Below are 14229 nucleotides of genomic sequence, written 5' to 3'. Positions count from 1 at the left end.
AGGGCCATCTTCAGAATCTAAGAGTGTTTGCTGTTAATAACCTTCAACATTCTCCTTAAGCTCCTCTGTTTCCAAGATTCCCTGTTAAAGTGGGGAAGGGGAGGGGAGAATAATCCCCACAGTCCTGAGCATTTTTTTCTTAATGATCTTTAAAAATTACGGTAATAATTATGCTGGATGTTGAACCGTGGTTCCAACATAACTTTACTGATAATTGATTTTAAATAGAAGTGAATGACAATGTACAAGTCCTTGTCCAATACTGTCCTTTACATACTTTAGTTTCAATAAATCTATGACTCTTTACCAGTGATGTACTCTGATATTCTGTTTCCACATCCCTTCCCAATTGCAGGCGCAATTTTGGAGCTCACTCCCATGGAATAGAACAGTTCAGCTAACTTTGGATGGCATAAGTTAAATCCAGTTTGTCATACCTTGATTCAGATGTCTAAGCCTTCTTCAACCTCCTCCAGAATATCCTGATGATATTTCAGTAGATAAAACCGTATAGGTGCCACGAATGTGAATCCATGAATGTGAATCCATCCCTTATATTGACCTTTGAAGTGTCCTTGGATCTCTCTGAGTGAGAGCTTTCTGAAAAACTCCTTTCCAATGAATGGTGCCTAAATTCCCTTGGCCCTGAGGAATTTAGTTGGCTGGCAAAATTAAAATCTAGGCTTCAATAAACAACAAAAGATATAGGAAAGGTGGATAAAGCCTCCTACAAAATAAAGTTCAAAGGGAAGTAAAATAAGTTTCCAAAAAAAGAGAAATTACTCTTTTTTCCTTCTAGCTCAGACCTTAATTCTTAAAGCCCAGGGGTATGCTGCTCCATACAAAAGAAAAGAAAATCGGTGCAGGAAAAATTCCAGCCTATCTTATCAAAGGTCAAGTAAAAATCCACACTACAAAATGGTGATTCTGGTTTTTATAAAGACAGGACATTCCTATTACAGCAACCTACATGGGGGAACTGTTTCACAACTAGGGAACACTTTTCTGCCTACACAGATGGTACAGTAGTAGATATCCAGTCGGGATTTCTACCAGTTATCAAAGCAAAATTACTTGAATAGTTTAGCTTTGATTATTACTCCAGAAAAAAGAACCCACGGAGATTTGTGCCTGTTTTCTCTGCGGGTACTTTTTTCAACCAAAACACATATAATCCCACGTTATGGTTTGCACACAATGTTAAGCACACATCATTTTCATAAACTCATCCCACTTGGCAAAATTTTTAAAATTTGCATACGCATCTCACGATGCATTATTTATCGCATGTGTTGTAGCATTATCGCAGTCATTGGGACCCTAACACCTGCCATAAGGCCCTAACACAATTTGAAAAATGACCCCCTTAGATACCTAACTGAAAATCAGCACTAAGTGCTCAACTTGCTTCCCCTGGCCTAACCATACCCACTTTTTCACTACCTAAATTTAAATGCCTTCTGAAACTAGATCAATGTAGGGTCTCAACCTTGCTGAGTTTTAAAATGGGCCAGTTTATCTATCCTTTGGAAATTGAGCCCTATGCATTTTGCACATGAAGGGTCACGATTATATCGGTAATAGCACAATGTTATATACATTTTTACCACAGGGTTCACTTATTTATGCCTTTTAACTTCTGCCCAGATTCATGCAGGTACCTATAAGTGCTTCAGCAGTGGCTTCAATTTTGTCCCTTTGAGAAGGGCACCATCCAAAAATGGCACCCACAGAGTGCTCACCAACTTCTCTTACACAAAAATAGAATTTAGCTCACAACTGTGGATTTCTAGCACCACAGTTAGAGATATCTGACAAAGAATTTTTTAAAGATGGTTGCACTTTCCTTCCTTGGTGGAAAAAGCAATGGGGAAACTCTCCCACTCACAGAGTCTAAGAAAATATGGAAATAAGGCCCACTCTGTCTTGGTAAAAAGGCAAGCAGTCCTCCTACTGGAAAAAGTGAGAAGCTGAAGAAATACTCTCCAAAGAGTCTCAGAACTTATTCAAGCTTTCGTCCTTGTCTTCAGCCAAGTCTTCTGCTTTGAATGGTTTTTCAGTCCAGTCTCAAAACCAAACAATCTCTGGATCCTTTTTCTGGACCCCGAGCACCCAGTTGTAAAAGACGTACCTTCATCTCCTTAGAAACCAAGGGGAAGAGACTTAAGAAGGGGGCTTAAAGGAGGGGGTACTGATATGCTCACTGCTCATGGGACGGCCCTGCTCACAGTATCACTACCCCTTTGCCAGCCAGATGCTGCTGCTTTGCATGGCAGGGAGATATCACCAGCAATCTTATGTGGCCTACGCCACTGCCCCTTCAGTGCTATGCTCTAGCCATGTGTGCACACGACGCTCCTGCAATTAAAGGGCCCTTGGCGGGAAAAGCCCATGGCACCCTTGGATGACGTCCTTGCCAGTTGCCCTATAAAAAGGCTCTTCAGAGTCCTCAGTTTCACCTCAGCAAGAAGATCCCCTGGTTCCTGCTCACTCTGGTTCTAGTCTTCTCTCTTGCTCAAGCCTTCAGCGCCAGTCAGGTTCCTGTCTTCAGCGTCAACCTGGTTCTTCTCTTCAGCTTCTGCCTGGTTCCCATCCTCTGCTTCCACTGCTCCAGTCTCCAGTCTTCTGTTCCACTTTCATCTTCTCAGCCTTAAGCTTTGCTTCAGTCTTCTCTGGTAGCTCCGCTGCAGTCTTCAGCTCTGCTTTAGGTTCCTCCAGCGCTTGCAAGCCATCAGCCTTTTCTCAAGCCATCAGTTGTGCCAGTGCCAGTCTCTACTTTGTCTTGGTATAGACTCTTGAACTCTGTCATAATCTGGCTCATGCCATAGGCATGGGCCTTGAGACCCTGACCGCGAGGTTGCACCATGACAAGAGGAGTTCACACATATACAATTCCTTACACCTCCTTGATCTATCTGCTGCTTTTTGATACTGTTGATCACCATCTACTCCTTGATACTCACTTAGATTTCAAGACTCTGTCCTGTCTTGGTTCTCATCTTCCTCCTCCCATCTCACTTTTACTGTTCCTCTGGCAGATCTTCTTCTACTGTCATCCCAATATCAATTAGTGTGCTTCGGGGTTCTGTCCTGGGCTCTCTTCTTTTCTCTCTGTATATTAAGTCCCTTGGTATTCTGATTTCCTCTCATGGCTTTCAATGCCATTTTTATGCTGATGACATCCAAATTCACCTGTGCACACCAGAAATTTCTACTGCTACCTTATCTCAACACATCCAACACAGAGCTACTTATTTTTCCCTCCAAGCCCACCTTCCATCTTCCTCCTTTCTCTGTTTATCCCAGAACCTTCAGCCTATAACCTAGGAGTCATCTTTGACTCATCTCTCTCCTTTTCTACAAATATCCAAATCTCTGCTAAAATGTGCCATTTTTTTCTCTATAAAATCACCAAAATCAATCCCTTCTTTTCTGAACACACTACCAGAAACCTTACACACTCTCTCATCTTTTCCCATGACTCCCAGCAAGCCATCTCTCTCCACTATAATCTATCCTAAATTCAGTTCTGTGACTTATCTTTTGCTGAAATCGCTACATCCATATAACCCCTCTTCTCAAATCAATGCATTGGCTTGCTATCCATTCCCACATACAGTCCAAGCTCTTATTACTCACCTACAAGTGCTTTCATTCTGCAGCTCCTCACTACCTTCTCTCTCTCTACGCCTCTCTTCATGCACTCTGCTCATCAGACAAATCACTCCTATCTATGCCCTTCTCCTTTACCATCAATTCCCAACTCAGTACTTTCCCACCTGGCTGCACCATGTGCCTGGAATAGACTTCCTGAACAAGTGTGTCATGCTTCCTCTCTTGCCTTGTTTAAATCCCATCTAAAAATCCACCTTTTTGAGGTACTTTTAAATCTTCAGCCTGTTTGCCTTCAACCTTATTAACTAATTTTAACCATTGCTTTGCTATATGAAACTCCCTAAGACTCTTGACCTGTATGTTTGTCTAGATTAGTTGTACAGTCTATTGAGCAGGGACTGTCTTATGTGTTGTTTGTACAGTGCTGCATATGTCAAGTAACACTATAGAAATATTAAACAATAGTAGTATGTAAGCTTGTCAGAGGCCAGGATTAGGGAAACTTGGAGGTTGGGTAGCTTCTGTTTTCAAACTATTTTAAAGGGTCTTTTACTTTGGGGGCCTCATAGGGCCTACGCTGACTCTTTAAGTCATTTTTATTTATTTATTTATTTATTGTTTTTGTTGTACCGAGTTTCATGATAGGCATCACATCAACCCGGTTTACAAATAACAAGGAGTGTAAAGCATAACGTAACGTAAAAAACAATATTTTCAATAAGAACCTTGAAATTTAAATACAGTGAATCAGAAAAAGGGAGAGGGAAAGTTACAAAAAACAAGGAAAATAAACTTGGGATGGAAGGGGAGAAATTGAACAGCACAATATTTACATTTCAGCCTATTGATACATTAGAATAGCAAGTGAAAAAATAAGACTATGAAATGGTACATAGGTAATCAAATGAATAAATATGACACAGTTGTGAATGGTAATAGTATGATAAATATTCAGCAGGAATTAGTGAGAGAGGGTTTGAGGTTGGTTGATTCGTGTTTACATTCCATTATTGCATACGAGTTAGTGCTAGTGAGAGGAGGTTTTATTCAAGGCTTGGAAATGCTTTTTTGAAAAGCCAAGTTTTTAGTCTTATGTGTCATGGCAGCCCCGAAAGGTGTGGTCAGATTGCAAAATGATTCTCATGTTGCCACTCTGGGAACATGCAAAGCTCCAGATTGTGGATGAATGAAACTGAGCACATTTGTATCTGTAGCAAAACTTTGCAAAATGACTGCATAAATAATGTGGGTTAGTACATTGCCTCTCAATTAAGGCTGAATTTTCAAATGGCTGTATGCGTGAAAATCAGGACTTGCGCGTGCGGCTGGGTCCTGCATGCACCGCGCATTTTCAAAAGGGCCCAGCCACACGCATAAGTCCCGATACACATACAAGTGCCAGGCCCTGAAAAAGGGGGAGGCCGGGGGGGGCATGATCTGGGCAGGGAGGGGGCGGGACGGGACAGAGGCCAGCCAGGACAGCGGCCATTACCCGCTGTCCCGGGGAAGCACCCGCCAGCAGCTGGCCAACTCATGCAAACTAGTTCTGCTTGGGAGGAGCAATAAGTTGAAAAATAAAAAATTTTCGGGTAGGTAGGTAGGGGTTAGGGGTCAGGGTGGAGAGGGGAAAGGCAAGGAAGATTAGGCAGGGGGGTAGGGAACTAGGGAAGGCCCAATTGCGTTGCCACAAGCAATTTACTAAAATTCACCCCCTCTGCGCGCTGCCTGCACATGTGCACACAGCCAATGGATTTTATAACATGTGCGCGCTGGCATGTGCATGTAATAAAATCATCGTGTCCATGTGCACGTGCTGGGAGCCATGTGCACATGGACACGCATGCACTCTTTTTAAAATCTACCCCATAGTTCCTTGTTTTTTTTAGTGGTTTATTTTTTTCTACAGTACTTTTTTGATGTGTTACCTTCTGCGTCAGTAATCCAGGACTTTGCTAAATTTGGTCTTCCCATTTTCTGAAATACTTGTAGAACATAATAAATACTATCAATCAAAAGACCTGAAAAAATAGTCCAGTAAACCAGTATACTCTTAAGCTCCTATATGATTTTTGAACTGGTCATTTATATGTTATTCTAGAAATATTACTACTCTACACATGTGATCCAGCTAATTTTCTTAATTTAATATTCAGGCTACTTTTGAAGGTTGGATGGAACTCATGGCCAGTGCAGCTGATGCTAGAGGGGTAGGTAAAGAACTTTCATTATAACATCTCTTTGTATCCTTTTGCCTTATTCTTATTCTCTTTCACAGATTCATAGAAACATAATAGCAAAAATAGATGATTGCAGCCTATCCAGTGTACCCATCCACACCAACTACTCAGCTTTACAATAACTACTCCTCCCTCAGAGATCTTCTGTGTTTATCACATGCCTTCTTGAATTCAAATACTGTCATTGTCTTCACCACCTCAATGTGGAGGCTGTTCCATGAATCCACTACTCTCTCTTTAAATAAGATTACAACTAAATCTATCACCTTTCACCCTCATCCATGACCTCCTCATTTTAAAGTATTCTATCCTTTGAAATAGGCCAGCTTCTGATTCATGGAAACCTTGGATTTACTTACATGTCTCCATCATAATCTCCCCTATACTTTTCTTTCAGAATATACATTATGGACATGCAGTCATTTGAAATAAATGGGTAAAACATGATAAATTAGTCTATTGTTTCTTCATTTGTGACCCCTCCAAAATGAATGAATGGGGTCCCACAAATGATATAAAATGTTTGGCTCATTCATTTATGTTTCCCATTCAAGACTTTGGCCCATTGAAGTCTATGGCTGTGTATGGCTGAGCAAAAACATAACTGGTAACTATAGCAACCAACTCTTGCTTGTGTAATCTCATAGACTTGTCAGAGCTGAGGCAGGACAAGTTGGTAAGGAAAACACACAGAAGAAACATCACAGTGCAGCTGCTACCTGGATCAAGTGATGCTAACTTACTTCCTCTGTCAGGGGCAGTTCTATAATGAGGCAGGGTGAGGCAACTGCTTCAGGTAGCAATTTTGGGAACAGAGGAAAGTGTCCTTCCCCTGCCCAAATAAAACCTACAGTGGCTGCCTCAGTAGAATTCAATGCCAGTAGGGTTCCCATACTCCACCAACAGGAAAATCAAGGGGGCTGATAGATGCTGGTGACCCGAGGGGTTCCTACTCCCTGCTAGCTCTAGAGAAGGCCCACTTGGTGGTACAGAAAATGACATGCTGGTAGGGTTCTTATTCCCCGCAGCAGCCTGGAAAATGATGTGCTAACGGGGTTCCATTCCCCACCAGTTCTAGAGAAGGCCCCCTCAGCGGTGTAGAAAATGTTGTGCTGCAGGGTTTCCACTCCCTACCAACTCTAGAGAAAGCCCTGCATCAGCGAAGAAAATGATGTACTGGCAGGGTTCCCATTTCTCACCAGCTCTAGAAAAAGCCTCTCAGAGGTGTTGAAAATGATGGGCAGGTGGGTTTCCTGCTTTCTGGCAGCAAAAGGAAGACCCAGTGGGGCCACCAAAATTTCCCCTGCAGCTGATAGCAAAAGAAGAGGCCTCATGGCTCCTGGCATTTTTCCTGCAGCTGGTGAGAGAAGAGGTCTCACGGTGTCCCCGGCATTTCCCATGCAGCTGGCCATTGAAGAAGAGATCCAGTGTCTGTATATGTGTGAGAGAGTGACTGAGGGCATATGAGAGAGAGCGAGAGCCTGAGTGCTTGTGTGTGTGTGTGTGTGTGTGTGTGTGTGTGTGTGGTAAGAGAGAGAGAGAGAGAGAGTGCCTGTGTGTATATGTGTGTGTGTGTGTGTGTGTGTGTGTGTTTGTATGTGTGAGAGAGAGAGTGCCTGTGGGAGTGTGAATGTGTGTGTCAGAGAGTGCCCGTGGAGTGTGTGGATGTGTGTGCGAGAGTGCCTGAGTGCTTGAGGGGGTATGTGTGAGAGAGAATGCATGCAGGGGGTATGGATGTGTGTGTGAGAGAGAGCTTGCCTGTGTGTGTGGACAGACTGTGTGTGAGAATGCCTCTATGTGAGAATATCTGTGTGTGAGAATATCTGTATGTGAGAAGTTAAGGTTTGTGTACCCTCCTCCAACCTTTGACAATCTCATGGTGACTGGAAATCTAAAGTTTCCAGGTATGGAAAGAAGGAGATTTCTTTTTCCTTATTAGTTATAATTATTTGATGTGAGATGTCTACTGATTTAAAATATTTTATTTATGTTTTGGTAATTTTTAAAAAACAAAATAATAAAGAGCAAGCAATGAGGTCCTGATAGTTCAATGTCACAGAAAACAGATACTTTTAACCCAAATTAGCGCTGACAATACTATATAAATATTGAAGAGACCGCATCGGCAAGCCTGACAATGTGCCATGTGCCTTAGGCAGAGCCATCCGGACTTCTCGTCATTTGCGGTAGTGGTTCAAATATTAAGAACAATCATATTTCAAAGGCTGTAAAGATTGTCCATTTCTACCCTCATAGGCAATTTGTGAAAAGACCCGACAGCGGCCGGTGTTTCGCAACTCACTGTTGCTTCTTCAGGAGTCAGAAATCAAGTAGAAATCCAATGTATACTTGTTCTTGTGGACAGAAAGTCTCAATAGAAATTCCAGTGGTGAGGGTCCAGACGGACAATCTTTACTGCCTTTGAAATATGATTGTTCTTAATATTTGAACCGCTTAAAAATACCACAATTGACGAGAAGTCCGGATGGCTCTGCCTAAGGCACATGGCACATTGTCAGGCTTGCCGATGCGGTCTCTTCAATATTTATAAAGTATTGCCGGCACTGATTTGGGTTAAAAGTATCTTTGATTTGGTCCCCTGTTTTCTGTGACATTGGTAATTTTTAAAACATTTTTTATGTGTTTTTAATTATTGGGTTATGATTTGTTCATCAGCTGATTTGACATTGTCAAGAGTCATGCCATGGTCAGAGATAGGCTGAGTTCAAGTGTCATCGAATGTCAAGCAGGCTGAAGTCAGAACCATAGATCCATCCAAAGGAAGGTGGGATGGCAAGGTAGGCAGGGAGGCAAAGAAAAACATAGGCAGGCATGAGAAGACACAGAAGATTTATTTATTTATTTATTTATTTGTTGAGTTTTATATACCATTATTCGGTGAAGCCATCACAACGGTTTATAAGATTCAAAGTGTCATATTCTTAACAATTGTGAATTAAGGTATAACAGGATAAGACTGACCACAGGACAAAGATGAGGAATGGAAGACTCTCTATGGGATGAAGACAAGAGCTCCAAGGTTGTCTGTAGAGCCTATAATTTCTGGGCTACGCCGGGAATGACCTTCAACATGGACAGGTCCATGACCTCGGCAATCTGTTGTAGGCTTGGACCCTTGGACTGAGGTGGAGTTGGTGCAACCTGCAGGGAGGAGCCCTGCAGGTCCCAACCATCGGCTGGCAGAGCTGGCTGTGGCAGAGGCCCAACTAGAGCTTCACCTTTATTTATTTATTTATTTATTTAAATAATTTATATACCGGAGGTTCCTGTATAATATACATATCACCCCGGTTTACAAGGAACAGTAACTATCGCTACATTTAGCGGTTTACATTTAGCGGTTTATATCAGACCTTGTTGCCCTTAGGTTGAGCCCTCGGGTGCTCAGGCCAGCAGGTCTTAGGTGTGGGCCTCTGTTGATGAACCGGAAGTCCATGCAAAAAGCTGGGTCACCGGCCAGGGCCCAGGCAGGCAGGGTAAAGGCATAATGGAGGCCAAGCAGTGGTCAAGGTAGGAGGCATTCAGACATGGTCAGGAGTCAGGCCAAAGTCAGTGGCAAGCAGAGTTCAAGCATTGCTGAATTTCAAGTAGGCTGAAGTCAGACGCAGAGATCCATCTGAGGGAAGGAGGGATGGCAAGGCAGGCAGGGAGGCAAAGAAGAGAACAAGCAAGCAAGAGAAGACAGAAGATGTAGAAAGACTGACCACAGGATGAAGAGGAACTGAAGACTGACACCAGACAAAGACAAGAACTCAGGGAGAAGGCCAAGATTGCCAAGAGGAATACTAAGGACAGAGGAACAAAGACCAGGAACACAGGAATATTGATCAGGAACATGCTGAGGCAACTTGCTCTACACAAGTTAGTTGACCTATTGTAGAGGCTCAGGTTAAAGGGAATAAGGTAGTTTCCCACTGTGGTATCTTTAAATCAGCTAGGTGGCATGCATGCACACAAGGAGGGCACACCTGAGCACAAAGTGTCGGCGGCATCTTAGCTGCGTCAGGTGGTGGCATGTGGCCACGTTGAATGGTGGCATTGTTTACTGACTGGGGTAGAGTGAGAATAGTGGTAAGAACATAAGAATAGTGGTAAGAACATAAGAACATAAGAACATGAGACCAACTGCAGGCTATCCATTAGGATAGCCTGCAGTTGGTCTCATCTGGTATTTAGACATCAATTCATTATACCATTGCAAAATGCAAGGGCTCCAGAAGTGCAGCTCTCAGAATCAAGACTGTGTTCCTCCATGATTATTGCTTCTGAGATAATGGAGGCAGTATTTGCAAAAACTGGTTCAGAAGAAGAATAGTATTCTGGATTCTTAGTCTTCAATGAAGACCAACTCCAAGCCTGAGCAACCAGTTCCTTCACTTAATGACTCCATAAGGAAATGACATCAGGCCTCCTACAGGGATTTTCTTTGCTTCTCCATGCCTAGGGCTTCCTACCAATTTGATTAGTGCCCTTTGCTCCCTCATTTGGAGCTTTGGGTTGTTCTTGCCACTCTGGGTGACTGCTTTGCACCTTTCATGATGCTTTGGGGTCTTCATGCCACTTTTTCACTTGTTTTGATCTTCTATCACTGACTTTGAAGGTTTTCTGCCTCTTGTGCTGCTTTGTTCTCCCTTAATGGAGCCTTGAACACTTCATGCCACACTTTGTGCTGCTTTGTCCCTCTCACGCAGCTTTGGGGTGTTCATGCCACTATTGTTGGTGCCCTTTGCCCTGCTTTTGCTACCTTGGGCTGTTCTGGCCACTCAGTGCTGTTCTGGCCACTCTTGATGCTGCTTGATGCTCCTCTGAGAGCGCCTTGGAGAACTTCTGCCACTTGGTACCATTTTTCCCCATTGTGCATCCTTGGGCTTTTCATGCCACCTTTGGTGCCATGTTTACATTGTCTTGATATATTTGCATACCTTCACCTTTCTGATGATGTCTACCTACCAGCTTCATTAGAAAATCCCAATTTGGAAGCCCAAAAAATTTGCCTGCATTGCTTACTAGAGTAACTATAATGGTAAAAAAATAATTAAAATGAGCTAACAATCTTTTTTTTTTTTTGTTTGAAACAAATCTAACTAATCACTGTGACCTATAAAACATGAATGAACCGAAACACATTTTTTTGACTCTGTATATGCCTATGTTTAGATGTTTGTCTATCCCCATATTCTTTAGAACAAAGACTGCTGAACATTTTAGTATCCACCCTCGGGATCAACTCCAACGTTTACATTCCTTTGAAGATGCACTCTCCAGATCTGTATACAGTATTCCAAATGAGATCTCATTTAGGACTTATACAGGGGAAATATCACCTCCATTTTTCAGTTGACCATTCTTCTCCATATGCACCCAAGCATCTTTCTGGCTTTTGCATTCATCTTATCCACCTATTTGGCCACCTTAAGATCAATAGATATAATCATCCCCCAGATCTCACTCTTCTTTAGTGCTTAGAAACATTTCTCACACACACACACACACACACACACACACAAACCATTCTATACCTCTCCTGTGGAAAACTTCATTTTTTAGGATTAAATCTTCCCTGCCAAACCCTAGACAATTCTTCACTAGATCCCACCTCACATTTTCCTCACCTTCCTGGCTGTGCAGATTGTTGCAGATTTTGGTATCATCCTCAGAAAGACAAAATTTTCCCGATAATCTTTAAGTACTGTCACTCTCAAGAATGTTGAAAAGAATTGGTCTAAGGACTGATCCTGTGACACACCACTAGTAAATTACCTCTTCTAAGAGTCAGCTATATTTATCACAACCCTTTGTCACCTCCCACTCAAACAATTTCTAACCCAGTGAGTCACTTTAGGGTCCATACCAAGGGTGCTTAATTTATTTATGAATCACTTACGTAGAACTTTGACAAAGGCCATACTGAAATCCAAGTACACTACATCTAGTGCCCTTCTCTGATCCAACTCTCTGGTCACCCAATCAAATAAATTGTTTAAATTTGTTTGCAAGACCTACCTGTGATAAAACTATGTTGCTTTGGCTTTTGTGATCCATTGAATGCCAGAAAATGCATTATCCTCTGTTTTAGCAGCAATTCCATTAATTTGTTCACCACAAAGGTCAGACTAACTGGCCTCTAGTTCCCAGCCTCCTCCTTACTTCCACTTTTGTGAACAGGAACACATTTACCTGTCTCCATTCCTTTGAAAACTCCTGACTCTAAAGAAACTTTGAAAAGGTCAGCCAGTAGACCTGCCAGAACATCTCCAAGTTCCCTTAAGCCATCAAATGTATCCCATCTGGCCCCGTCACTCTATCTACTTTAAGGTTAGTTAGCTTCACATTAACACACTTTTAAGGTATACTTTTAAGGTATACTTCACCTTGATTAATGGAAACACTTCAAGAAAACGTGAAGAATAACTGAAAACATGGTATCTGGGCTTCAAGGCCAAGAAGTTCAGAGTCATGTATCTGAGGTGCGGTAATCCAAAATAGCTGTATGTGATGGGGGGTGCAAGACTAATGTGCACGGACTGGTACAGGGACCTTGGGATAATAGTGTGTGGTGATCTGAAGGTGGTGAAGCAGTATGACAAGGCAATAGCTAAAGCCAGATGAATGCTGGACTGCATAGAGAGAGGAGTAACCAGTAAGAAAAAGGAGGTGATAATGTCCTTGTACAGTTCCTTTGCAACATTTTGGCCAGCTGCGGGATGTCCCAACTGGCCACATTCACCCATAAATATGGGCCATGCAGCCAAGACCTCCCAACACCATCAGCGCCACCATGCTGCCAAGACCTCAGCCTTTTCTAAGCGTGTGCACACGGCACAGTGCCTCTTAAAGACCCTATGGTGGCAATCTCTTCTAGTGGCGCTTCCAGATGATGTCAGTAACCCAGCTTCTTAAGCCCCAGACAAGCCCCACAGACTTACCTCAGCAACTGGTCCTCCTGTGTTGCAGATTCTGTTGCTACTTGTTCTTTGTATCTTTGCCTTGTTTTGCCTCCTCGTTGTCTGGCCTTGCTTCGCTGTTGCCTCCTTGCCTTGCCTCATTGTCTTATTGCTTTGCCATGCCCTGCCTTGACTTGCCTTTCTATCATTCCTAGGTCTTGGTCCCCTGTGTCTTGTCCATCCATCTCTGCCTGATTCCTGTTTCTGACAATAATCTTACACCTGATTTTTTAAAAATATTTTAATGTACAAGTCCGGAACGGATAGGTACATAAACTTATTTGTACTCTTTGGGACAGGAACCCAGGCCAGCTGTACTACTTTCCTTCCTTCCCAGGATGTAGGTTCAATAGACTTGGGGATGAAAGCAGTCCTCTAGGTTCCCAGGTTGGGGTGGCTAACTCTCTTTGGGTATCCCTGGGAGAGGGGTACTTTCCTATTCGCTATGCACTGAGTGCAAAATAACCATGCTGGAGTCCAAAAAATAATTGTTTATTGAAGACAATAAATGGGAAATGGCACAACTCTTTGATCCATAGCAGCACAATGAAATAGTTTGTTACAATGTTCTCCAAAATCTGTGAAGGAATATCTCAGGCTGGCCAAGGTGGGCAAGGTATCCTTTAAATGGGCAGAAGCACCCCTTTCAACTAGCAAGAATACTCTTATTTCTGTCTCTGCACAGAAAGATAAATCTCTTTCTCACCCCATTGTTGATTGAAGCACCGGATGGGTGGCTTCACTGATGTTAGGCTTTGCCTTTTACTCACAGTTAGTTGATTAAACCCTTCTTTGTTCTTACTGTAATCCTTACATCTCTTCTTCGAATCCCTGGTGGGAGGGATCCCTTGGAGAAGGAATTCTTGTGCTCCAGATCAGGCAGTGAAGGCAGTCAAAAACATCCTCCTGGATGTTGAACTTAATCTTTACTTAACCAAAAATAACACCGGGGTGACATTGTCACCCCCTTCCTCACTGAGGCATCCCTAACCTGCCAGGCCAAGGTCCAGACCCAGGGTTTCCCTTTCCCTGGGCCCAGGAGCTGAACATGCTCTAGCAAGGCCCCTACCACTTAAAAGATCAAATTCTAAACATTGCACTCAGAGGGATAACTCCCACCAGACAGGTTGTGTACTGTTTGGGTAGAATCCCTGTTAAGAATCTGCTGTTAGTTAGACTGCGGAGTAGCAATCTGTTATTATTGGCTCCTAAAGAAGGAGGAGTCAGCAATCTTGTAGTGTCTCAGATATCGTCTTGCTACGGAGTTAGCAATCTGTTCAAGATCTGGTGCTAGGAGTTAGCAATCTGTATTAATCTGATATAGTTGTGGGTGGATCCCTGGGATGGTGGCAGATGACCACGCCCCTGGGAGGATATCCCGAGAGGGATCAACGGCAAGGCTTGAGTATGGA

At 42.9% G+C, this 14229-nt stretch overlaps 1 protein-coding gene across 1 annotated transcript in view; it reads left to right on the top strand.

Annotated features, from left to right (window-relative positions):
* Positions 1-14229, top strand: part of LOC115100791 (sodium channel protein 60E-like) — a 147378-nt gene that overhangs the window by 78143 nt on the left and 55006 nt on the right. The window contains exon 7 of the mRNA XM_029619674.1: positions 5769-5822. Within this exon, the coding sequence (XP_029475534.1) occupies positions 5769-5822 (54 nt within the window). The remainder of the gene's footprint in view (positions 1-5768; positions 5823-14229) is intronic.

This window comes from Rhinatrema bivittatum, chromosome 1 (genome assembly GCF_901001135.1).
Source record: "Rhinatrema bivittatum chromosome 1, aRhiBiv1.1, whole genome shotgun sequence".
Taxonomy (NCBI): Eukaryota; Metazoa; Chordata; class Amphibia; order Gymnophiona; family Rhinatrematidae; genus Rhinatrema; species Rhinatrema bivittatum.
The sequence above is the reverse complement of the archived record's forward strand: the minus strand, read 5'-3'. Positions and strand labels throughout refer to the sequence as shown.